Source organism: Puntigrus tetrazona, chromosome 3, assembly GCF_018831695.1.
Source record: "Puntigrus tetrazona isolate hp1 chromosome 3, ASM1883169v1, whole genome shotgun sequence".
Classification (NCBI taxonomy): domain Eukaryota; kingdom Metazoa; phylum Chordata; class Actinopteri; order Cypriniformes; family Cyprinidae; genus Puntigrus; species Puntigrus tetrazona.
Genome location: NC_056701.1, coordinates 16,106,757 through 16,133,544, shown reverse-complemented (window position 1 = coordinate 16,133,544; position 26,788 = coordinate 16,106,757). Strand labels below are relative to the sequence as shown.

The 26,788-nt window shown below is 37.9% G+C and overlaps 1 protein-coding gene across 4 annotated transcripts in view; it reads left to right on the top strand.

Annotated features, from left to right (window-relative positions):
* The first annotated feature begins 386 nt into the window (after nt 1-386).
* The window catches only part of sdk1a (sidekick cell adhesion molecule 1a), a 245,019-nt gene continuing 218,617 nt past the window's right edge, over nt 387-26,788 (top strand). For all 4 annotated transcript variants that reach the window (XM_043234647.1, XM_043234648.1, XM_043234645.1 and 1 more), the window contains exon 1: nt 387-1,463. In XM_043234647.1, the coding sequence (XP_043090582.1) occupies nt 1,139-1,463 (325 nt within the window). In that variant the 5' untranslated portion in view covers nt 387-1,138. The remainder of the gene's footprint in view (nt 1,464-26,788) is intronic.

The window sequence follows — 26,788 nt, the reverse complement described above, 5'->3', positions numbered from 1 at the left end:
TATATTTCGACATAACTTTCGCTAGCCCGCTGATTTGGTTCACACCCGACCGTTGCTGTGGTTACTTCGGGCGAACGCCATTGTTTTGGCAGACGTCTGACTGGAAGGCACCGCCGCTTATTAGTTTACTGAAAAGTCGTTTCAAAACGCTACAGAAATGTCCCTTTCGTGATATTTCTAATTAAACTTATACTCGTAACGACCCCCGCTCGCAGCACTCCCGTTTTAATATCCTCTGAGGCACATTTCCGATACGACCTCCGTATAATTCGGACCCGTGATATATAAAAACACACAGCACCGCTGCAATACTTGAATCTCTCTGAAGGACTGTATAAAGTATTGCCTCCAGCAGCGGCAGCCAATGAGTCTTTAGTGGGGCGGAGGTGAGTGAGGGAGAGACTGCAGCTCTCAATGGAAGTTGCTGTAAGTGCGCTGGACCTGTACACTACATTATTTCACTCGCTTCATTTCGCTGCGAGCCGGAGCGACGAACAGCCGCTTGTTGCTTTAGCTGCTCAAAAGTACGCCGGGATATCTATTTAGCGGTTCGCTTTTATATCGCGTTCGCCGCGACGTTTCATCAGGCACTGCCGGTGAATTTAAGAGAGGTCTAATTAGTACGCATACAGTTTGTAGGCTGGTTTGGGTGGCTTCACGCACGCCTGGATGGATCCTTGTCGATAGTTTGCGCACATCAGTTCGGTTGGTTACGGTTTGCAACATGTTGAAATAGCAGCAGGAGCAGCGCCGCATCTGCAAAGTAAGAGCGGGTCTTGCGACTTTTTGGGGATACGTCAGGATAAGTGAGTGTGCTTTTAAAGTGGGCTTAATACTATTTACGAGAGGACGTAAAAAAAAGGCTGACCGGGTCCTGTAAAGTGAATCAGCGTTGTGCCGTCGATGCGTAAATGTAATTACCGTCAGACTCGGTATATTCATAAACCCGTAATGACGCGCGTGCAGTGATCGCGCGCTTTCGCTCGCAGCAGCTGGCCGCGTTTAACTGTTAATGAAAAGCGCATTATTCGCCGACTTCACCGGGAACTTTCGCCTGGACGCAATGCACGCGTCGTAACCGTCGGCTCTCGTTCATAAGAGTTAAACTTGCGGAACGGAGCGCGCGCGCGTTACCGGAATGGACGCCGGTGGATCCGATCCCACAGAGAGACAATTCACGGGTCCGCCTAAAGCACACGGAGCTGGGAGACACGGCGCGGCAGCGGAGGAGGACAGTGTTTACTCAGGAGGCGACGCTCCCCGTGCTTGCTCGGCGGCGCTTTTCGCGTGTGTGGACGGGAATGCCATCATGTGCGAGCCCAAGAGCGCGTCCTCCAAGGTTTTTACGCGTTTCTCCGGGAGGAATGTCGGCGGGAATGGAAAGAGAAAGTTTGCGTTGTGCACTTGGAGTTGGTGGGCGTTCTTCTGGATGCACGTCCACGTGTTGAGAGCGGTCACACAAGGTAAGAAACACGAATCGCCACCTGAAGGGCTTTGATTTAGACGCCAGCTTCATATAAAACACTTCACGGGTGATTCTTCAACTAGAGGCACTTTTCACTGCTTAAGAAGAAAATGACTAAACGTTTAGGCTGGGATAAACAACTGATCGTGGCCTTAATCAGATTTCAAGTGGGTTTTGGTGTTATGTGTCTCGTGGGGTGGAGGTTTGATGCTATGCGTGATTGTAATTTTCTGACATATTTTAGAGAAAGTTAAACAAGTCGTTCTAATACAAGTTATCTAGCTAGCTGTCGATTCATTTTGCATGATTTCTATTATAAAGAAGACTATTGTTTCAGAATTTAAAACGAACCAATTAATGAATTGTTTGGCTCTACTGGCAGAAACACCTTCCTTGTCAATTTGCATCCACACCATCATAGCCAAATAATTATAATCTTTATAACCACCTTCCCGCAAAAAGTTTAGCTCAATAGCAGCAGCAGATCACTGTTTGCATAGTAAAAGGAGGGAAGTTTAAAAGACCCAGTTATCCATCTCTGAAATTAGCACCGGCACAGTAGGTAAGGGAAAAAATGTGGGGGGAAACAAAAACCTTAAAAATCTTCCAAGCGGACAAAAATGTTCCCCTGCTTGAAGAATCACTTCAATTCTATAGCTCAACCTGATAGTTTCATATCGGAGATTACGAATAGTGCATGATCGATGCGTTTGACACTGATGTCATAAGACTGCCATACTTAATTTCAATGATAATGGAATGCCAAATATCTGTCTGCCTGTGCAACAGACAGTTGAGCTGAGATCGCTGGACCCGAACAATAGAGGAGTCATTAGGTCAGACTGCATGCATGGTCACAGATGGCATATGCATCCTTTGGCTGTGATTCCCTCTGTAATGTTTCTCATACTGGGAAAATATGATGCCTGCATATGCATAGTGGGCCGCTTGGGGATGAGAGTAACAGTTGGCATGCTGAGAAAAGAAAGTCACTGGTTATTGCTGTTAGAAGAACTCTTGATGTACGTATTGTGTTGCTCTGTAGTGATGATGCTGCTGATTTTGACTGAGCCGGTGCAGTTTGTTTTTATGAAAATGACTTATTTTAGACATTGGGGGGTATAACAGAAGCGATCAGCCACGTGTGACTATTAATGACAGGCTCTTTTGTTCTTCTGTCAAATTATTTTTATTGAAAAATAACCAAAACAGCACGCCTCATTAAAAAGAACATTTTTAATTCTTTAATACGCTGCAGATTAGAGTCATTTTCTCTCCGTAATCAAAAGGATAAATGATCTAAAAACACTAAAATTCTTTTGAATTAAAACCTCATCCAGCTTTAAGCTCTTTCCGCCCACAATACATGTATTTTTGTCACTTGTTCCATTTGCATTCCTGAAGGCACCATAAAATTAGTGGCAGCAGTTTTCTTTGTGGGGGAAAAAAAACAACAACTGACGTTTAGTAAGGGATTTAAAGGTGTTTTAACCAGCTCACTAGATTGAGCTATAAATATAACAATGAATGACAGAGATATTTGAAGCCTAAAACCTGCTTTTAGGTACAAGCAGTCTTTGTTTTTATAAAAAAAGGAAAACTGACTTCTCTCTACAAGAACAAGCAGTATTGGCTACCATTCATAACACATTTACTTTGCCAATCTGAAATATTCAAGTGCATTCAGGAGTTTTTTTTTTGCTTTTGATGATAAACACTGACTGGAGATAAAACACTATCGCTATAGCGAGAGAAAAAGTGTCTACTTAATGGCGTAATTCACTTTGAAATGAATGTATGCTGAAAACGTACTCCCTTTTAAAGCCACCCAAGATGCAGATGAGTTTGTTTGTTCAATTGAACAAATCTAGCATTGCATCACTTGCTCGTCACTGGATCTTTCACAGTGAATGGTGTCCGAAGAAGAGTTCAAACCGCTGATAAGAACATCGCAGTAATCCACAAATAATCCACGCCGACCGCTAACGCGGTTTGTTTACCTTTCAGACAAGAAAACATTTACCTTTCAGTCATTCGGTTTTAGAATAAGAATGAATAAGGTTTTAGCTGGAAGCGACAGCTGATGTTAAAAACGCCTAATGACGCGTTTCTTTATTACAAACACGCAACCTTTTGTTTCACAAGGCATTCAATTGTGGTGTTTTTATTAGATGCTTAGACTCTGATTTTGATGGCACCCATTCACTGAAGAGGATCCATTGGTGAGGAAGTCATAAAAAGCTACATTTCTCCAAATCTGTTCCTGTGAACAAACAAGTTCATGTACATGCATGGCCTGAGGGTAGATGAAGATAGGTAAGGTATATACTTTTCACATTGAGTGAGCTTTAGAGTAAACATCTCATATCTTTATTCACCATTGGAAATATAAATGAAATGACCAGTCTGTTATTTGTTTTTCTAACAAATGCTGTCTGAGCTATGCTCCAAAGTCTACTTTATATATGCCGCTGGGGTTACTAATTAACTTTAAACATACAGAAACGGTCCTTGTATGCGCTCTTAAGAGGATGCATTGACCTCACATCAGCCGACAAACGGTAAACAGACAACCTTTTTCTGTATCTGTGCGGAGGCGTGCAGTTACCGTAACTCACAGTTGCAGTATTTTTATTGCATGCTTCCAACTTTATTTAATTTCTAAAGGTTCAGCGAAGTTGTTGAGGTGCATGCGGTGTCAGCCAGTTCCCAAGTCCTGTGTCAAGGTCTTTTGATGTTTGGAGAGCTCCCAGCACTGTTCTGGGAATGGGCTAGATATTATTGATCTGAATTGAGGAGCCAGCAGCATTATCGGAGCAAGCATATTGGAATGAGGTTGACATGTTAACCTTTTCGCTTTATTCAACATGGCAATATAAATCTGAGCGTTAAGATTAGGGTTTTAAGCTCTTAAAGCCGCAGTTATTTTTATTTTGACATAAGCCAAAAGTGGGAACATTAAGAAAATGGTCACGGTTTGAGCGCAAAAGACAAAGTTGCCATTTATACTCTTTAAAACGCTCTTGGCTCTCATATTGATGCGGAAAAACCCGGACAAATCTGGCTTTTCGCAGGTGTTTATATTTGTCTCAAATCATAAACTTCTGCTGGCAGTTGAATTTTCTGGCTGCTTGGGTCTGGCAGAGGACCACAGTGCCCTTAAAACCAAACACCCGGGCAGAGAGGGAGTTTGTCAAGCAGTAGCAGGTGCACAATCCCCTGCCGTGCTTCTAGAAAGGTCTCTGGGCTAATGATGTTTGTGCCAGAGCATTGTGCAGGTAAATGTAGTTTCGTCCACAAGAAAGTGCTGGTGCCCCTCTATATCATCTGCTAGACGTGCCAGCAGACACATCCACCCGACTCATTTATGGCTGTAAACTTTTAAATTTCATTGCCTCGCCATCTGTGCAATCAGCTCCTGCTAAATTTTTCATTTTCTGCAGTGTCCTTCTGTATTTGAAGAATATGCTTCACTTTAGATAAAGAAAAGTCAAGTTTCATATACTGTACATGTCTTTAATGACTTGGAGGCTTAAACATTCGGTTTTGTTTTGATCGTTAAACATTGTTGTAAATATTTCAAAATTGTGTGTCAGAGTTGATACAAATCAGTAAAGTTTTGCACAGCTTTTAGAATCATAATTGCCATGGCATTAGTACATATATATATATATATATATATATATATATATATATATATATATATATATATATATATATATATATATATATATATATATATATATATATATATATATATATATATATATATATATATATATATATATATACACGACATACATAGTACAGAAAAATAAATGTATACTGTAAAGAGAAATGAAAAAGAAAAAAAAAAGATTATATTTTTGTGTAGGGGCAGCAAGTAAAAAATATTGGTAGGACAAATAGAAATATGAGGTACTGGGGGGCAACTGGGGGCTGAGACCTGCTGCCATCAATTTGATTATTGATTTGTACACAAATCATTGTGAATGCATGTAATGCAAGAGCGGACATTCATTTCACAGCTGTGCAGCGCTGCCAGCTCGTTCAGGTGAAGGATACCGCATAGTATTTCATGTCAAAGTTGAGGAATTGCCTCCTATCTTCTAAATTAAAATGATGAGTACAACTCCTGGCATGACAAATTGTGTCAGTTCTGCTTAACATAAATTATTTTTTTTTTTTCCAGTTCCTTTCATGTGCCGCTTTAAAGAAAGGTTAATCATCAAGTCTGTTGTTTTCATAAAGGTTAATGAAATTAAGAGTTGTTTTTCAACGAGCAACATCGGCTAAATTAGCTGTTATTTGTATTGCTCAAACTTTGATTGTATTTGTAGCTAATTGCAAAGCAAATTAATTTTATGACCAGATTTGACACTCGAAACCCGTATCTCCAAAAAGATTTACTACAAACTCTTAATGGAAAAAAAGATGAATAAATGAATGAATAAACTATGAATAAATGAATTGAATTAATGTGATATCGCAATACAATACAGACTAATTATCTACGGCTGTAAATGTGAACTTCTATTAAAAGAAGGGCTTGTTTTATTATAAACACAAAGTCATGCCGAAAAAGCCTCACTGAGCATCTATTGGTACTTGACAAGGACGCATCTCATCACAATTAACAAGATGTGTGAGTCATTATGTTACCAGAACAAGCTGTCAGGGTACGTCAAAGCAATCTTGAGTTATCTGTAATCAGCAGGGTTTTAAATATACAAAATGCATCAATACCTTATTTGATTTCCATTGTCATTTAAGTGTTTTGTCATAACAATCATTAGGGATTGGTCACAATGGCCAAATACATTAAACAACCATCTAGTCAGTTCGGCAAGCGAGAAATATCGCATCTGAACGTAGAAGAGAAATAAACACGTGGCGATAAAATGGCACATGCATTTTTATATTTCAACGTTTGCTTGCGTTAACATCATCGGCTAGGTTTAGGGTAGAGTGCAGTTTATGTGGTAAGTTAATTTGAACTATAATAGAGCATTAACCTTTTGTATTCGCCAGAGAAAAAATTACAGCTCCTTTTGTGGATGTGTCATCTCAAAAGCGCTTTGAAATCCTGAGCAACGCACTTTAGGATTTAGTCAGAGTCACATATTTCTAATGAGCTTCGGTTGCAATTTGTGAGTTTGATTTAGTTTTTGTTTATTTGTTGCTTTTTTATTTTTGTGGTCCTTGGCCGGTATGTAATACATTTTGCTGTGTTGTGTTTTTAAAAATGCGTCTCCAGACCTCTTGCTTTCTGTTCCTTTCCAATGCAGTATGTCTAGCTCCGTCTCAAGCCCAAAGCCCCAAAATGAGCTAACTAGTTGACCGGGCACACCCCATCTAGTCCAGGAAATCGTTTCTTACGTCTCTATATTTCAAAAAAGCCTTTTACATAGCAGTATAGTTTAAGCAGAAAGGCAGGGCTTAGTTGGACAGAACTGCAAAATGTTAATTTTTCACGTTCATAATTTTAAATATGAGTTCATTTGGGATCGGCCCAAGATTGAGATGCACTTCAAATCTCATCAAGAGGAAAATGGATCGCTTCTTATTATTGCCAGGGTTCAGATGTAATGGAATAGAAAATGAATTGGAATTTATACATTTGAAGAATGAATAAAAGTGAAGAAATATATTACTGATGGAGTCAGCATTAATGTAAAGCTGCTGACCTAAAGCTAAGATATTGGGACAACACACACATGACAGGCTGCCACAAAGTAAGGGTAAAAGTATTTAATAAGTCTGGAAATGCTAAAAAGGTATTTTAATTGAACAAGTTGAACAAACGTCTCGTTTTTTACGTATTTGCTGTAGACTTGTTTGACAGATATACAACCGTAACACATTCTTGCTTGAGTGATATTGATTTATTGTAATAATGTTATCATGATGGCTCAAAATTGTAAAGTTCATTCCCCGAGGATACATACTACAAAAAAGTTAATTTTCTACCAATTTGTGGAATATGATACGACATGATACGACATATGATGACATGATACCAGTTTTATTTAAAATTCTCTTTGTGTAACTTCATGAAGTTCTTTGGCAGTATTGATTAGCTTTTCTTGATTATTTTTAACAATATTGTTCACCCAATGAGAGCATTGACGCCTAACACTCAAAAAGCTATGAGAACAATCTGTTTGTCATGTCATTAACATCTAATAGGTCTAGTTAGTCGTTATATGATGTTACTATTTTTGTTTTTGAGGATAAAGAAGTGAGATTTTGTTGATAATGATGAAGATATAGTTGTAAAAATAATTCTCAGTATTACAGAACTGCCACAGCACAACTATAACAATAAAGGCACAGAGAAACAATATCATTGGAATCACTTTCACAACGATTTTTTCCAGCTGACGAACGATATAAACATCGACATCCAATCAGAATCCATCTAGCTATAAAGAGCTCGAGAATTTAAAGCGGCAGGAACTCTTTTAGCCGTGCACTTAGAATAAACAGATAATATCGTTCACAGGTGCGGATGCTAGTATTGTTATCTTCATAGTTGTCATCCTTGATGTGAACTGGCTTTTAAGGTTTATCTAGAAACTAGCAAGCATGGAACTGTTAGACATAGACATTATTGCTAAGCAAAATAGACACCACATAACAAAATGCGTTCGATATTCTAACACTGGGTTGCATTTTAGAGGTTGCTCTTTCTAGCAAATTTTGCAAATTTAATTGCTGCTACACCGATAAGCTACGCCGATCAATCTAACTGACAAAATATAACTGAGAGAGTTTCATATATTTTTAAAGAATACCTGAAAGAGCCCACTGAGTAAAACTGCTCTGTTGATATGATAAGGCCGGGTGATTTACACATATAAAATGTGTCAGCTGTGTCATGTCTTTAACATTCAAAGGGATCCAGGCTGTCGAGCAACTCATGTTCATCAGGTACAACAGACATGTTTGTGGTGAATAATTTATCAGATGGTAACAGTTGCTCAGTCTGTCTGACTGTCGTTCTCTAACAGGTTTAGGCAGCACTTTTATGATTTCCAGTTATTTTAGCTGACATTAGAGCCCATTTTACAGAGTGCAGTCACCTGTTGCGATACTTGGCAGGCTTGCAATCTACCGCAACAATAAAAGTCTTTGAACAATAACAATACTTCTGTTTATAATGACTCCCATATGTAAGCTAATAAGATAATTCCTGAGGTTCAGCTGGCACGCTTTCAGCTATTGTGTATTATAGACACAAGATGGGCTTGACTCATGCTAGATAATGGGCTTTGCTAAAACATGGCCAACTGTGACCTTTTAACAGCCCTAGACAATTTTGTGTGGAAACCAAACCGACATTTCTAGCATTTCAGAATAGCAGTATTTAAAATAAACTTTGATTCGACCTGTTGCCTCAAAGTTAATGCTATGTACTCGCAGGGTATAATTTTTCAAATTATATTTAACCTCTTGTGAAGATAAGTAATCTTTAGCATAGTTTGAAACAGTGTACGTAGTGTAACTTGAAAAGAATAAACGCTTGCGAACTGATTTTTTCTGACACTTAATTGCATGTCGATTGCAGTTTAATTAAAATAGTTTGAATTTTATGTTAAATGCAATTATCTCAACATTAGAGTGCTTCTTGACCTATTACATCTTTATGTATGCGATTTTAAAATTCATTTTGGTCACACTTTATTTTAAAATCCATTTATTAACTAACAATTAACTATGACATTTGCCTCAACTTAGTATTGGTAAGTTTGGGTATTGGGCAGGATTAAAGATTTAGGCTATAATATGGCCATGCAGAATACGTACTAATAAGTAGCTAATATGCTAGTAATATGCATGCTAACAAGCAATTACAGTTAATTGTGGGATTTGGTCCCTAAACTAAAGTGTTACTAGAAATGCTCAGAAATTGCTAGAACCTCTCACAAATAATTACAAAGGAACAGCAAGTAACGCATTCAATTAAATCTGAATTTTAAAGTAAAAAGGCTGAAATAGCATTTTCCAGTACAACATATTCTTTTGCATAATCCTTTTTAGATTTGATTATTAGTGCTGAGGTGCTAAGTCGCTGCATTGCTTGGCTAACATAAACAACCTGCAGGTATTCTAATGAATTAATACTTAGAAAAACAATTCCTGGTAATATTGTTTAATGAATTCATCCTTTTTTTTGGTACACGTCGCCGTTTACTGCTGCTTTATAAAAGCAGTGAAGACACATGAAGCCACGAGAGGATACGAGTTCAAGTAATTGTACCACATTTTTGTTAGAGACGGCGTGAAGCAGAATTTAAAAGAAAAGATATGCGGTACGTAAGCGATTTTATTTGAAGCATGTCTAAGTATTTTATCAGCCTTTGTGTTTTCTGGGAAGCATTGACCTTGGTGGTGCTAGTGCTGTTGTCTACCAGTCGAGCTAAAGGAGCATAATGAAAATTCCTGGTTGAATAGATGTTTTGGCAGAATATTTGAGATACGGCATAATCTTTCATTCTGGTTGGTTGGATAGACATAGAGAACAGAGGACTGAATTGTGTGTTCTGTTCCTTCGTAAAAAGCACGCTCTCCCACACAATTATTGATCACACAGAACAAATCCCTTGTTCTGATGTCCGAAGTTTTATCTTGAATCGCTCCCTCGCCTGCTAAACATTATGTTGAATATTAACACGAGCAAATATTTCTGACCCTTGCGCGTTTCGTTTTTTTTTTTCTGATGCCGACTCGGAGCAGTTCGCCTTCATGAAAGCAACCATTTTGTGCGGTATTGCTGATAAGTAGGTCACCTGAAATGTGATTAGACACTAGACACATGTGAAGAGCAGCATGGGAGCCAGATTTTGGTTTCATAATAACACAGTTGTTATCGGTTGAAGTTGAAGTCTCTCAGTGGGTCACAAGAGCAAAAGTTCAGGCAGGAAACACCTGTTGAAATGAGCCGCGCTGCCACTCTGAGGAGATTAGCACGATGACTTTTATAAGCGAATTTGCGCGGAAAGCCACTTTAATCGCCAAAACCGTAAAAACGCAGGGCCACCTATTAGCTCGAGCCCTCTTATTTGAAAAGAAAGGCTGTGAATGTGGGCTCAGTCTCCTGCCAAATGGCTTCGTATAGAGCGGAATAATTTTTTCACACACTCAGCATTTCCTCTCGCTGCTGGATCGTTGTCGCGCAGTCTTTACTTTTTAATATATGACCGCAGGACTCCATAGGCAATCTGTCATCGGAATCGAGTGAACTGATGAGGTCATTTACATTTCTTCACTCCTTCTATGCAAACACACGGCGTGCCTTGAATGTCATCATGAGTGGAAGCGAATTTGCTTATGATTTGCACAGATGATGCTGGCGTGTTATAGAAACTGAAACGGCTTGAGCTTCACAACTCAACTTGTGCATCAGTGAAACATTATGACCATTTTAAAAGGAAAAATATTTTACAACTTTTTAAAACGAATGGTTTTGAAAAACATTTGATACCGTTGTCAAAGAAAATGAACAAAATTTTATATTTTAGTTAATATATTTATTTTCCAACGAGTTATTAATTTGTATATATTAAAAAAAGTCAATACCTTTTCCGATTTTATCGACTCATTACAATAACTGGGCAATTAGCTTTTTCCATGTTTATCATAGGCAAGCTTTCATGGATGTCATTAAGTCTAGGTCTGTGTGCACAAAAACATACACACACACACATTTGTTTCTGTCTTTCCATAGGCTTCTGTTACTTTTATGCTGACCAAATAATGTTTTCTATCCCCTAACCCAAGCTTAACCCTAAACCATCCTTTTACACTTTCAGATAAACGTCAACTATTTTTTTCCATCAAAAATGTCAGGTTTTACTATCCTTGTGGGAACATAAGGTTCCCACAATGTAGCATAAACAAGTGCACACACACACACACACACACACACCAATTTTAACTTATAAATTGCTATAAATAGTTAGTAACACATTGAGTTTAAAATCTTTAAAATCTTTCTTGCCAAACATACTCCAGTAATCTGTAATTACGAATATTTTTACAGGATATACATTTAATTTAGCCTTATGTTCTTTTTAAGTGAACATGACTTTGCATGATGATTTATGTATGACTTGAAATGCCTTGTGTGTTAATGAATGTTTTCTATAGACGCGCTGCATTTGTTTTGCCATCTTATGCACTGGCTGCACAACAATCTGGGCATATTGATTGAACATTTAGACCATGTTTTCAGTATGCATACAGTAAGCCATGGGATTGGCATGCCTCAGATGCATGGAGATGTAGATGAAGTCAACTCCATTATGGTCTTTTTATGCTTCATTAGTTAAATTCAGGACTTGCACAAACAAATACTGATGTACTTTTCCCATGTGCCTTTCTCTACAAAAGAAGCTTTTTATTTTATTTTGCCTGGCTGTATTATACTTCTCATATAAAAAAGATCAAGGCTGATAAACCCGGGTGTCCTTTCAGACTAACTTCCTGAAATTAACCCCTCAGAGAATGCTGGTGGGTTTATGGGTAAGCATTTACATGCACTCAAAGCTGAAAACTTTCAGTAAAAAGCAGAGCCGTCTGTGCCCAGAGACCATAAATTGATTTCAACATGCCTCATCTTGCGTAATAGTTTTGAGAGGAAACAAACATTTTTTGCAAGCATGTGATCCATGAAATTCCTTGACTTTTCCATTATGTATGTGCGTATGGATCAACTAATGTTGTGCGCTGTAGGATGTAATAGGAAGCCTGTGTGCTCTGCTGTGGGAAAGCAATAGGAAAATGAGCGCGGCAGGTTGTGGGGGGTGAGAAGGCCGTGTGACTCTGCCAGCTGTGGTGACCACTGGGGCACACGGTGGCAGGTGCTTGATTTGCACCGAGTGCACCAGTTTCTAACATCTTGACCCCGACTCATGACATTTTTGCTCCTTATTGATGACTGTGTGGGACTGCACTCACATTTAATTATTCTGATTTAAATTAACTTTTTTGCCAGTACTCCAAATGGCTTCTGAGGAAGCATTTCAACTGAAATTGACCCATGTAAGTGAATGAGTTGGAGCGGTCATGTAGTATTGCTCGACACATTGATTTTAATAAAGGTAATATGTAACAAATAAAATGAAAAGAAATTAATACTTTGTTCAGCCAAGGTGCATTCAATTAATTAAAAGTGACTACTTTCAGCGTAGTAAAATTATTTCTAAATGATCATGTGACACTGAAGACTGGAGTAATGAATGCTGAAAAGTCACAGGAATAACAAGGAATAACAATATTACAATATTACTGTTTTAGCTGTATTTTAAATAAAATAAATAGATCTATAATGAGCATAAAACATTGACGGTCCTACCATTTAGATTTTTTTAAAGGTAGTGTGTATTTCTTTATTTATTATTGGAACTATTTGTAACAATAATTAAAAAAAATAGATTTTTTGGTTTTATAGACTTAAATGAAAGATTATCACAAGCAGCTTTTGCACAGCCTCAGGAGGAAAATACTAATAGAAGGTGCAAAGTATCATGCACACAAACACTAAAAACTATTATGGTTAGACACGTGATGCCAAAATAATGCAATAAACATTAATTGAACAACATTAGACATAAATGTAACAGATAAAAAAAGAAGAAACTGTTATTTCAGAAAAAAGCACAATGCAATGACTTGTTTCTTTTCATTAACAGTATTTTACTGTAAAATTAAATTACTTTAAAGGTGTTCTTTTCTGTAACATTTTTCATTTAAGCAGTCTTCTCATTGTCTCAAAATACTGCCTCTGTTGGCATTTCACTAGGTTTTGAAGCGAAGCACATGATTTAACTCCTAATACTTCAGTAGGCGTATTCAGTGAGGTCATTATCATCATCTTTATGTCTCTACAACTCATCCTGATAGATCCTTGATTTGGAGCGATGTGCCAGTACGAGATTGTTGACCGAAATGTCAGAGGATAGTGAGATGTCAGTTGATGAACCATTTCTAATTTGAAGTTCCCACTATAAGCGCACACTTATTGGCAAGACCACGATAATCAGGTTAATCACGGCTGTGGAAGATGTAATTGTTCTTTTAATGTGGAGAAATAGCTAGTGGCTGCTCGCTCTCGTGTCTGCGTCGTTGGGTAATCCGCTCCTCGATAATACCGGAGGCTGTCGGATCCACACCATTTAAAATGTTAACATCCATGTCCCTTAAATATTACCATAAACATTTCTTCAGCCTAATTGATCTTCAGTAATCGTGGGTGCAAATGAGCAACATTCATTTGGATTACGGTGCTTTGCTGATTTTTTATGGCAAATATAGATTGCAGACTGTTTACTCTTATCATCACATGCAACAGATGCAAATGAATGACAATGAACGTAGCTGAATGAATGCACATGGTTGTTCAACAATAGTGCGATTGTTGTTCAGACGCGACCAGCATGTGCTTTTACCCCATAGGCAGCAGGACAAATTGTGATTGGGCAGATTACTGTAGGTTTTATTGAAATCCAACAAAGCCAATGCCTTTGATTGTGTATAATGCATGATGAAGTGCTTATTAAGATGCATTATCAGACAAATGAAATGCAAATCTGCACTCTCACTGGGCCATTTTTGACTCTTGACATAAAGACGCACCACTTTCCCAGAGTAAGCCAAGTTTATTTCACAATCATCAGCACAATGAAAGCAGCGACGACAGAACCTTGACAAAAAAACCTATATATGATAGACACACATTCCTTAAAGCACTCAAGGGGCATTTTACTGCCAATCGTGGACAAAAGAGCAATCTAGCTGACATTTGCATCATATAAACCTACAAAGTATTGCTTCAAGCATTTGAATTAGTTTCTGCAGTTCTCAGCCAAGAAATGAGCCTGTGTGCCGCCAATGATTGTGTGTCAGTAAAATGAAATCCCCTCTAATGCCCTTAGACATTGCTACAGAGATACAGTGCAGCTGCTAATGTGCTTTCCACACATTTATATCAAGGTAAACAGTACGCCGCCCATGCTCACGTAAAATTACATGGTCAGTTAAGCCCAAATGATCATTTCTGGGTAAGTAATTAATTGTAATCTTTAGGCATGCAGTGTGGGCCGTGTAGGATTCAGGTGCATTGTGGGAGAACCTGTGCGTGTGGTAAGACCTTCACAGCCAACATCCCAAGTTGTACTTCTCAGCTGTAGATACAACTAACATGCTTGTGTGGAATGGTGATTTAACCAGTAAAAAACCCATTATGCTGTCTTGATGTTGTTGTTTTCAGTTTGCATGATTCTTCAGGCTCTCTGGCTTCTACCTTCTTTGTCATATGGCTCTGTGTGTTAACTGGCGCTCCATTTGAAAACACGGTGATGGAGATTTACCACTAATCAAAGAACCGGCTTTACTGGCGAGAGACGCAGAAGCTACATGTGCTAGTGTTTGCATAAAGTCGAACATTCAGCTTTTCAAAGAATGTTCCATTTAATAGTATCAATGTGGCTGTCTGTTGTTGTTGCACACTCTGCTGTTTTGTTGTTTTTAGTCCATCTCTTTATTTTCGGGCCAGTGTTGCCACCTTGTGGAACAACTGATTAGTGCAAAACATTACGCGTACTGTTCTGGTGATAAGATCTGCATCACTCTCATGCAAAAGTAGCCTAAGCAAAGGAAAACAAAGTGTTTTGAACAGTAAACCGAAATTGCTCTTTTGAATTCAAAATAATGAAAATTACTTTTTTATCACTTTTTTATACATGGTTTCGTAATCGAAAAAAAAAAATTAAAAGTTGAGTGATTAACTTTACACTGTTCACTACAGACTTGCTTTCCACTCACTGATCTCTATGAAGTATTGATATATTCTATCATAGATCAGTGTTCCATTCGAATATCATCTGGAATTCTGAGTTTCCAACTTGTAAATGCTTGTTCATTCATGTGCTGAGAACTCATAATTACAACATTTCCAACTCCACTTGAAGGGCACAAGAATTGCAGTTGGGAACTACCAGTTAAGAATAGACCCGTGTGAAGCTAATAAAGTTTCTCTGCACTGGGTTGAATTAAGCAACTGCTCTCCCACTCCCTAAATTAGTCTCCATTGTACATCGCAACCAAGATAATTTTCCATTGTGATTGAGCACACAAGGCATCACGGACAAAAGCCAGACCTTTCATTAATTCTTAAATTAGGAACAGTACAGATTTTCCAACTTGGTTTTGTCAGGTTTTCAGATGACTAGTAGAGGGCACAATAGGCAGATTGTCTCTCTCTTCCACCTCAGTATGTTCAGTGAAACGAATATCTGCAGCTCAAGGGCCCAACGGAGGCCGCGTTAAATGGACCATCGTCTTTATTTGATTAGAGAGTCAAGTAATGTCTTCGTTGTCTTTTAGCATGTTGGTAAATTGTTCTTTTCAGACTCATCCAGTGACCCCAGTGAAGTGTTTTTTACTCTAGCGCTCTCCCTTTCAACCAAGATTAAATTCATCTTCTGATAAAAGAACAGGATATGGCTGCAACCCCTCGTGCTTCAAAATCAACAGCTTGTGAGCAGAGGTTACAGCTGTCTGTTAGCTTTGGTATCTCTCTTCCACTTTTCTCCCGTGGATGCTGGTAAAGCGGGCAGCGTGATCTTGCTCGGTGAGAAGTGAGTGATGAAAAGGAGAGGACGTGTAGAATGTGAGAGGTGACACATCTGATAACCTATAAATAGGGCGTCTGAGAGCTAGAGCTAGCGGGCACATGCTGAGGTGAGAGCGTTTCGAAAGAAAGAGAGAAACAAACAGTGGGATGGGGCTTCTCGTGCTAATATCCTTTGGGACAACCTGGTCACATTTGTCTCAATCAACAGTCACTCTCCAGTAGACCAGTTGGTCTCACGAGACACCGAACCACAGAGCGAATCAAGCTCTTGCTGGTTACAGTAAATGTGTTTTGCGAAGGAGGGTGGAGATGTTGCTTCACCACATTGTGATGGTTTTATGGACCTCACCGTCCAGCTGTCACAAGATGGCTTTCATACAAAATTATAGAGACACATAATGTTATTGCCATTTAGACAGCCATATTTTATCCCGCTGTGGTGAACCCAACGTAATCCGGAGAAACCGAGCTGTCGCGGTGCCAGAAGCCAGATATTGTGGCTTTGGATTGTCAGTCTTTCTCAAAGTAATCATAGCCAGGAGCTTGTGTAGCTGAGAAGAGGAGGGTTATTATGGTTTCGCCTTGTGGTCATGATAAATAGGTGCTGTTTCAGTGGGAGTGAAGAATAGTCCTTTGTGAAGTTGTGAAGCGCAATTAAAGAAAAGATGCTAGCAAAAAGTGTACAAGAGAGGAGAAAAGGCCAGTTCCTGCGTCCATTGTCGCCAATGGGAGATTGGCGGTGGCATTGAGGATCTCAGACACTTTTGGTAGTGAAGAGCCTTTTTCATTGGTCAGATATACTTAATTGATGCAAATAGCCACACTAACCTGCATCTCTTTTCATAAGAGTAAGCTTATGAAAGCTTAAGAGAAACGAGAGAGAAAGGAGTCTGAACCCTTGACCTTGTCTCCGTTCAATGGATTCTAGTTATTCTGTCCAGGTGGGGAATAAAAAGCGACACAAGTACATAGTACAGAGACTTGACAGTCCCAATTCTAAGAGGCTTACCATATTTTATCACAGGTCTTTCAAATACTCCCTTAGCTTTCCTCTGGAAATACAGCTCAAGCTTCAGTTTGACCGTCACTTACCTCTCTATACTGTTACTGCAGGGCTCAACAATAAGGATGGCCTGCTGGCCTGGGGCCAATGTGAGAGAGTCTCGGGCCAGTTGATGGAACTTGCTCTTGTAAGTCAATGCTGTATTTCACCAGCCATCTATCTGGCTAACAGATTTTTACAATGACTAAAGCATTTATTTCTACATTTTTTTTGTACTGTATGCAATTGTTATGCAGTAGTTAATTAAAGTCAATTAAAGTTATGTGATTATTTCGTTTTTAGATTTTTTAAAACTTTTGTTTACAGTAAAATTTCTTTTAAGTAAATGTATTTTTTTTGTTTCATGAAAAAACTAAAACATAAAAAATATTATTTAACTAGTGCTGTTAATCGTGATTAATCACATCCAAAATAAACATTTTTGTTTACATATGTTTGTGTGCCAGGCATATTTATTATTTTTATTTATATATACACGCACACATATATTTTCAAAATATATGTTATGATTAATTGACATATAATACAAATTACATGAATATAAATATACACATGTAAATGCATTTTCAAAAAATAAATAAATAGAGATACTTGTGGTGAGGCCAGTGAAAATGTCAGAAAAAAATCAGAAAATCTGCAGAAACAAAAAAAGTCCTTGTTGTTGTGCCCTGTGTAGTATGAGACAATATCACGTGTGTTAAAGTTGTTTTATGTAATCTTCACTTGCTCTTTCCCAAAAGCCATAATGAAAAGGTCATTCAAGTCCCGTGTGAACTCTACGGGCAACTTTATACATTCAGCTGAGAGCTGAAAAGCTACAAGAAAAGGCCAGAATCCACAGAAATGTTTGCTTTGGGCATTGTCTTTTCGTTTGAAATAATAGGCAGCACATAGCCGTTACAGATACTGCTACCCTTTACCTAGAAAAGATAGTGATCAGCGATGTGTCCCAGATGCCAACTACACGTCTATATAAGCCCCTTGCTTTTCAAAACAAATAAAAAATAAATAAGCATTTGGAAAGCTGTATTCCCAACATATTTTGGGTGTAATTTAGTGTTTAATTAGGATAAACCACTATTTGTAATTATTAAAGTCTGATCTAGATCTGAGACATCTGAGGCAAGACTCCCCAGATTACTCAAAGTCTGTGCGAGCTTTTTCCCACTGGCAGAAACGAATTACTTGAAAGACTTTGAGTTCACCGTTGTAATCGCAATGTTAAATGTTCCCTGTGATTAAATCAAATGCTTGTGAAGCTCCGATACTTCATAGACCCGCAGTAGAGTGCATGGCCTGCAGTCAGACTACAACTCTTGGGAGCGTACTGCAGTGACATTACTTGTTTGTCCCGAAGGCACCTGGTCTAAAAGTAGAAACTAATTGACAGGGATGTCTGCAACCTTGCCTTTGGCTGGCTCAAGTGCACTATGTGGAAGCCTGCAACCATTCTGAATGAGGTAATTAATCTACCGCTATTGAAGCTTGTTTTTACACTCCCCTTGTCTTCAAATTTTTATAAAGGGAGCAAAAGTATTGAGGCCTTTCAGGGACGTTGCTTAATTTCTCACATGTTTTGCACCTCTACATTGCCGCTAACTAGGGAATTGGGTCATCAATAAAATCGTAATGAGTTCAGAATGGATTATTCAACTTTGATCATTATAGATTAAACCGTTAGTCAATCGATTAGAAGCGAGAGATTTACCAGTTGAAGCAATTTAATGGTAGACATTTTCTGGTGCCGTTATCCTGAATTCTGCTATAGAGTAAGGGACGGCCATCACTTTGCATTCAGAAAGGAAATGAGCGAGAGCTTGTTAAAAAATGGTTTGTGGTGTGGAACTGACTCTCTGTTAAGGTCCACTTCCCCGTTACTGTTGCTAATGCAGTCAAACTTTCTTTCCTGAGCCTCTTCTGCCACTTTTAACTGAGAGAAACATTTCGCATTTAGTGAATTTCCTCATTAACTGTTATCTGTATTAACCATGCATTTACATATAGCAATTGTATTTAAAAGTCTTTAAAAAGGCTTTCAGTCGGTAATTCCAAAATGTGTAATAATTTAATATAATGTATAGACACAGTTATAGGCTTTTATTATAACTATTTATTGATTGCATTGCAATGTACATGACATACACTGTGGACTGTGGACATTGTCAATAAACCCCATAATTTTTTTGTAGCTTTTAAAACCTGATTTAAAGGGATCGTTCACCCAATGAAAAATCTGTTTACCCCCAGGGTATCCACGATGTACTTGACTTTGTTTCTTGAGTAGAAAAGAAAATATTTTTTTTTTAAAAAAAAAAAAAAAAAAAAACGTTGTAGTCTGTATATATCTATGTGCCATATATATATATATATATATATATATATATATATATATATATATATATATATATATATATATATATATATATCTATGTGCCAGACGATGTTGACGAATCACATGCCAGATGTTGCGAGTGAGTCGGACATTGTGGTGTATTGGATGTAAAAAATGATATAAATTCTGTTCAGTTTCTTTTACAAACCACAGGGTTTAATTTCGATTTGTTTTTTTTTACTCTCAGAGATTGTGTGCCCATTGACTTTCATTATATAATTGACAGTACGAACTGTATGAGTTAAAAATCTTTGTTTGTGTTTCCTGAACAAACAAAGTGACCTAAATCTCGAATGCCCTGGGGGTAAGCAGATAAACATAATTTTATTTTTATTTTTGGGTGAACTATCCATGACAAAAGTACCTATACATATAATTCACTGCTGTTTTCACCTGAAATGAACTCTATTGACAGTAATTTACAATAAATTTAATTCCTTTCAGCACAAATAGTGAGTACAGGGGGAGGTTATTGATTAATTGACTTATTTTTGCATTGTTTCTCACACAATATTCTATAACATGACATCAGACACTCAACAGACATTTAATTTCTGCCGCGATACACACAACAACCAAAATGTCGCTAGATTAATGTTCATCTGGTTTGGATAAAGCTGATCACGCTTTCAGCTTCACAAACATGCAGCCATCAACGTAATATATACTTTTGCTGAAATGTCACTACAGATATGTTTTCCTCCTAAACTGTAAACACGTGTAAAGCGCGATACCACAATATTAGCAAACAAATCTTCTGTTCTTTATAGACTTGTACTGTACAGCGTGAAAATCCTTTTGCACGCCGTGAGTCACATATGGTCTCGGTGAATAGATATACCATGACTAAAGACTTACCTGAAGGCGACTAGATTATTTTCCCTACATTTTTCAATTTTCTATTTATCATTCAAGTGGAATGAATCCAAAGTTGCTGAGCAATGAATTCACAGCACGGCAACTGATATCATGGCTTTAGGAGAAATGAAAAGCGAATAGGCTGAGGACACGGATACAGACATATTGTATGGGAGGAGGCACTGTAGATTGTGAGCATCTCACTGAAAGAGCCTGCAGGCAGGAGCAGAAATGCAAGGCGGTGAAAATCATTCATTGTTTGTGCTGTTATCATCTCTACATGTTGTGAACATAATGCTATTGCATCGGGAAAAGGTTTTTGCTGGTCAGCAGTAACAGTAGGGAGTCTTCATGGAAGTCTTCTCACATTGTGTTTATGGCCTTGTGCAGTCGTGTGTAGCAACAAACTCTTCTGTAACAATAGGTTTGTTTGAGATGCCAAACACCTCGCCTCGAATGTACTCCACAGTAGGTGGTTGCGTCTGGGAGGAGTCAAATATGAGCTGTCAACTCAGACAGTTTTCACTTCTCGTAGTAGAATAGAAATCATTCGCTTGGTCTTTGTTATCTTGGGAGTGGATTTGAAATACTCGTAGATGAAGACGATGAACGAGTTTATCAGTGTGCCTGCTGAGTCGTAGATGTTTTCTTAATCAGTTTATAGAAATAACAGCACAATTTCAAAACGATAATTTAAAGTTTTTATTTGTTGCATCTAGTGATTCCTTGTGGTGCAAAGGTAGTTTATTTGCCCATTTTCTGACTTTTTTCCACACACTGGTAATTATCATCCTAAATTATAAAACTGTACGTATTTTACGTACGCCAAATAGTGAACACTTTCAGTAGATCTATTCTATACACTTTTCTTTTTTGTGATTGCCGTAATCCATCTCTCCTTTTTCCCAGGTCCTTTGGATAGTCATGGAAATGCATTAGTTATATGCAAATATAAACACAAAAATAATGCAGTGGTCTGCACTATAACCTGTATAGAAGTTAATCCTACAATATTTTACATCTGCGTTTCAACTGTAGAAATGTGAAAAGAATCAATGACATTTTAAAGTTACGGTCTTCACTTCCATCAGTCGACCTGCCTCTAAAAAAATAACCTTTTATTAGGCTACTCATATAAGTATACGTCAAAAAAAAAGTACAACATATTATTTTTATTTTTAAAGTAGACCGTAGAAAAAGGTCACCTACTTAAAGCTGTAATACTAAGTTTTGTATCTGCCTTAAAACTTTCTGTATAATAAAATTGTCTGTACAAGACATTTGAACTGAAATGATATGAAACATGACTTATTAATCAAAGAATTTGTACAATGTATTATTTATTTCTTTACAAAACTTTTTTTAATGAACGAACCTGTCATATATTCTATACAGTCTTTGTACTGTCAGACAGTAGGGAGAGTTCACAGTGTTCATTGTCTCCTTGGCATATCCGTCCATTCATTCATCCATCCATTCTTCCATCCATCCATCTATGCTCAATCAGATGTCAGCCAAAGGTTCTCTAGAGCATTGAGCATCCTGATGAGGAGGCTGCTGCAGCTGTTTGCTTTTCCAGACATGGCTTTATGCTCACTGTTCACTTGCACGGTGTGCTGGCTCCTCATTACTCGTGTCTGCTACACATCCATTCATTGGCACCAAAGGTGGCAACACTGGGCTTGTTTTGTTGATCCCTCATTATAATGTGCAGATACTAGGAGCGAAACTTATTAGAATGCGCTTATGCATAACTCCGATTACCCACCGCAAAAAATTACACGCAATCTCCGCGGTGCCTCTGACCTTACAGATGTCTTTTTTCTTTGTTTCCAATTGCATGCCCTCTGCAAATCTACAATTCAATAAATATCATTTGTGGTTGATGCCACCAATTAAAATGAGTGATTGTGAGGCACTTTATAATAGTTTCGAGTGCAGCAGCAAATTATGTCCTGACATGTCTTTGATTTATGAAGGAAGACGCCCAGTGGACTGACTGCAGATGCTGAACAGCTGTGATAGTCTATTAAAATAGTCTATTCTTTCATTTGGATTCTGATTCCACCCAAGCCTTAAGCATATTTTACGAAGCTTGTGTATGCTACATTTATAAGATACCCATCAAAATCTTTGCAACTAAAAAAATATTTGGCCGATGTCAGTATGGATAGGTTTATATTTTTAATATACAGTATAAGTTTAAACGCACAAAAACAAATCTGAATTTAACCCTTTTAAACAGCATTTAAACAAGTTCATCCCAGGAAAATGAAAGTGCTTAAAGCTTAAATCACTGGTTGTTCTGTTTACATCTGATTTTGTGATTTATGTTAATGTCTGATTTTATGTACTTCAGATTTTTCGACAACATGTGGCAACACAAATATTTATACTGACAGAGAGATTCTTTTTTATATTTTGGCACAATATTTACTCATAATTCACAAAAGCAACTGAAAAAGTATAATTAACTGGCAAACCTCCTGGTTAATGGGTATCACATAATGGTAATAAACAATATGGTAATAAAAACCACCTGTCTATAATTATTTTGATTATTTTTGGTTAGCAGTTAAGATTAATGTCATAAAGGCATTATTCTAAGTGAGTCATTTACATGTATAAATGCGCTTTTTAGTGAGTGTGTGCTACACTGGCAACAATGAACTAAGTGCGGTAATATCGGGACATACTACGATGTCAACTTTGATGCCAGAATTAGAGAATGTCGCAAACCCATCTCTCTGAGAACCGTATCATGCTATGATGTCAGATGGGCGTTTATGACATTAGACCTTCAAAATCAAAGGCTCCAGTGTGTTGTTCATATTTAGCGGCGAGGAGCGAGTTCAATCACACGGTTCATTACTTGTGTTGCTTGTGGTGTATATTATCTCTAATGATACCAATCTGCATCAGGCCAGTTTGAAAAGCAAAGACCCTCTGGATACCAGCCAAATGATTTTATAATTAGATAAATGAATTAGGTTAAATCAGGAAATAAGAGTCAGGACAAGCAGATAATGGTCTAGTGAGGCTACAGGTTCAGACACGTTAAGGGCCATCCTAAGTACCATCGCTCACGTCGGGGCTGCGAAGACATTACTTCCCTCATAATTGCTCTGTTAAGTCACTCGCTCATTGGCACTCAGTCATGCACTTCTGATCGATGCGTGTTTCGCATGGGAGAGAAGGGTCTCCTTCTCGATGATGACTCCGAGGTGTGACCTATGGTCTTCACTTAAGAATGACAACTTATTATTGTGAGAGCATCCTTATCTTAATGCACTTCGACTGATAAAAGCTTTTTTGGCAAGTCTGAGGCTGTGGAAAAGAGGTTGAATCGACTGTATGAGAACATTTAGTGCTTAGACCTTTTTGTTGTGTTTGTGCTTTCATACATTTCGTATTTTCAAATCTCAATGGCGGAGGTCTCAGTTTAAGCATTTTCCTTTTCGACACTGTGCTTTTTGACACCGCAGTGATCGATCGTTTGCATGCTTCCATGCCTGAATTTAGTGTTTTGCAACAATCTCTCAGGTGCTAAAACAGTTCATTTAAGTGTATAATTAGTTTTTAATTTTGCCCTTTTTGACACTTTAATGATAGAAGCGTGAGAAAGGTGGAAGAATGCAAACGTAGCAGATATTTTGTAGTTATCTCCATTATTACAAGTTATTAGCGTTTAAAGCCAAGCGGTTTTGAGAGTGCGGGCATTTACATGGATGAGTTTGCAGTTGATGGCCTCAGATATCTCGGGTTGCTGCCTTTGAGTTGAGCTCTGAGATCCCATGTCACCATGCACACAAGCCATTAATTTAGAGCATGTATTTTTCATGGTTATCCTGAATGAAAAATCCTATTTGTTTCAGTCTGCTGGCTAATTGTACATTTTGGGTCTGTAATGAACAGCACACAGCGGCTCTGGCTGTCTGTGCTGCTTCAGTTCCAATATTACAGATCTGGCAGCCACGTTTAATCAATAAGAGACAATGGAGTGTACATCATTTCTTATTGATGGGACATTGGGAGAAGATAGTCGCTGAATTGCAGTGTTTCTTTCTTGTAGCAACAAAGTAGCCTGTCCGCTTGTCCTTTATGACTGATTTTTTCTGACTCAACAACAAAGTTTTGAATGCCTGGTATTTTTGAAGCAATGCAGCAATTGAACATCTCTTTGTTGTAAAGAGGGATGGTGTATAACTGTTTATAGAGAGTGACACATAGACTTTCTGTTGTCTTGTTAAAGTCATGTTGTCTTGTTCTTGGTGTGTATGCGGTAAATGTTTGTGGTTCTGTTTTTGTCTGTTTGTTAAATTGAACGGATAGAGGGATGGAGTTTAAGCTGGCTAAATAATGTGAGGACGAGACACTGAGTTCACAAGAATGAGATTTTTACACTTTTTAAAAATAAATCCTAAATGATGAAATCGAGAGGGGAAATAGTATTTTATTTGACTAAAACATAATAAAATGTGGGTGCATTTTGTAATCAACTTTTTGAAATTAAACTTCTGTTTTAATTAATTGCATGCAGTAATAAACAAAAGAGGAAAATGTCTGTGGAAAGATAAGGTAAGAGGTAGGACCTGTATAAATATCGTATCAGCTTTCCAGTGCAGAGAACTGAAGGAGCGAAAGGCCTGCGATCGGATGCCATGGTTGCTTTGTTTCAGCTCTATAGGTGAGTAACACCGTATTTACACCAGGCCCCACGACAGCTAAAGTCTAAAAAACCATTTGGAATTTGTATCAGCACGTCATAAATAGAAGTCACTATAATCAGTAATGGTGTCAGAAAACTGCTGCCGTGTTCTATCGTATTTTTGTGCGCCGCTTGCATAGCGTATAGATACGGTATAACATTAGTCCTCCATCGCATCATACCACAATCACGAGATCTCATCACACCCCTAATATATATATTCCTGCTGTCTGTCATTCATGTTAAATTTAAAGATCAAGAGAGAGAAAATCTCTCACTGCTCTTGACTTAGCCACTTTTATAACTTTAATAAGAAGAAATATATATTTCGTACGTTAGATTACTTCATACAATGTATGTGGCAGTTCTTATTTGTTCTGCTGTAGTTTTCTTGTCTAATTGATTGCAATTAGTTCTTATTTAATCACTGACTTGACTTGTCAATGAGCTTGAGTTTTTCTAAATTTCTAAATTTAGGCTAGTATTAGTTTTTTGTGAAATTTATATTGGTGACATGCATGATGGCATTTCTAGAGTACCAGAATTTTTGTAAAACCATAAAAACAACTGAGTAAACTGTTCTGCCCCTTTTATAGGATCAGTCTGTTTCATATATTGGCGTTTTTGAGGTTAAAAAGTAATTTTAGTATTTTAGTATAGGGCTACTTTTCTGTTAGCCTGCACATCTAGAGTATGTAAATATTCCTCTGCTGTCAGTTAAAAATACGGCCTAAAGTTTCTGCCTTATTATGCCGGAGAGTCTCACCAGCACATTGTGCCAATCAACACAAACCCAGATGGCAGTAAAAACGTCATATCGTTCCTTTGTCAACGCTCTGCTTGTCACAGGCACCTCAGTATATAAGCTCTTCAGACCTCTCTTTTTCTAGCCATTTTTCCTCATTGAAGGTGTTTTTCCTGGAAAATGTGCACCACTTTTCCGCCCCCTCTAAGCCAGTTCCTTTCTCACAGTCGTTCTGGCATATAATGCATGAATCAACAGATGCCTGACAGTGAACCAATCAATCCATGAAGATGTGGCTTTCTATTTACAGAGTCCTCTTGAAAGATCAATGCTTTTCTCCTCGCTTTCCATTTAAAAAGGCATAAACAATAATTTGAAGGGAAAAAAAAGTAGCTGGAAATAACATAACTCTCACAGAACTCTTTCGCACAATTCAGACCAGACAATGAAGACAATAGAGAGCTTAGCATTGAAACGAAGAAGCTCCATCCAGCTGTTTAATACATTGATTAGAAGCTTTTCTCCGTGACTCCCAAATTTTTATGTGTCTGGAAGGCAAAGAGCATAACTGACACAATTCATTTTCCATTTCTTTTGTGATATCAGTGACTCTCAAAATCCTCTAATGTTCTGAAAACTTGCAAGTATCTATGAATTCCGGTCTAGGGTGTCAGAAGGTCAGGGGTAATAAATGAAAGAAAGCATCTGTGAAGCAGACGTTCTCAGGCTCTATGTCTTAAGTGCGCGATCCTCCTTTTCCTGGGAAATTTTCTTTTGCAGACCAGCTGTAGGTAATTGCTCTGTTCTTAAACCTAGCTGCCTACCTAGGCAGGATTTTACAGGGATAGTTGAACCAAAAACCTGATAAAAATGCTCATTTAAGAAGTTTACGATTTGCAATATGGGATCAAGAGGATTA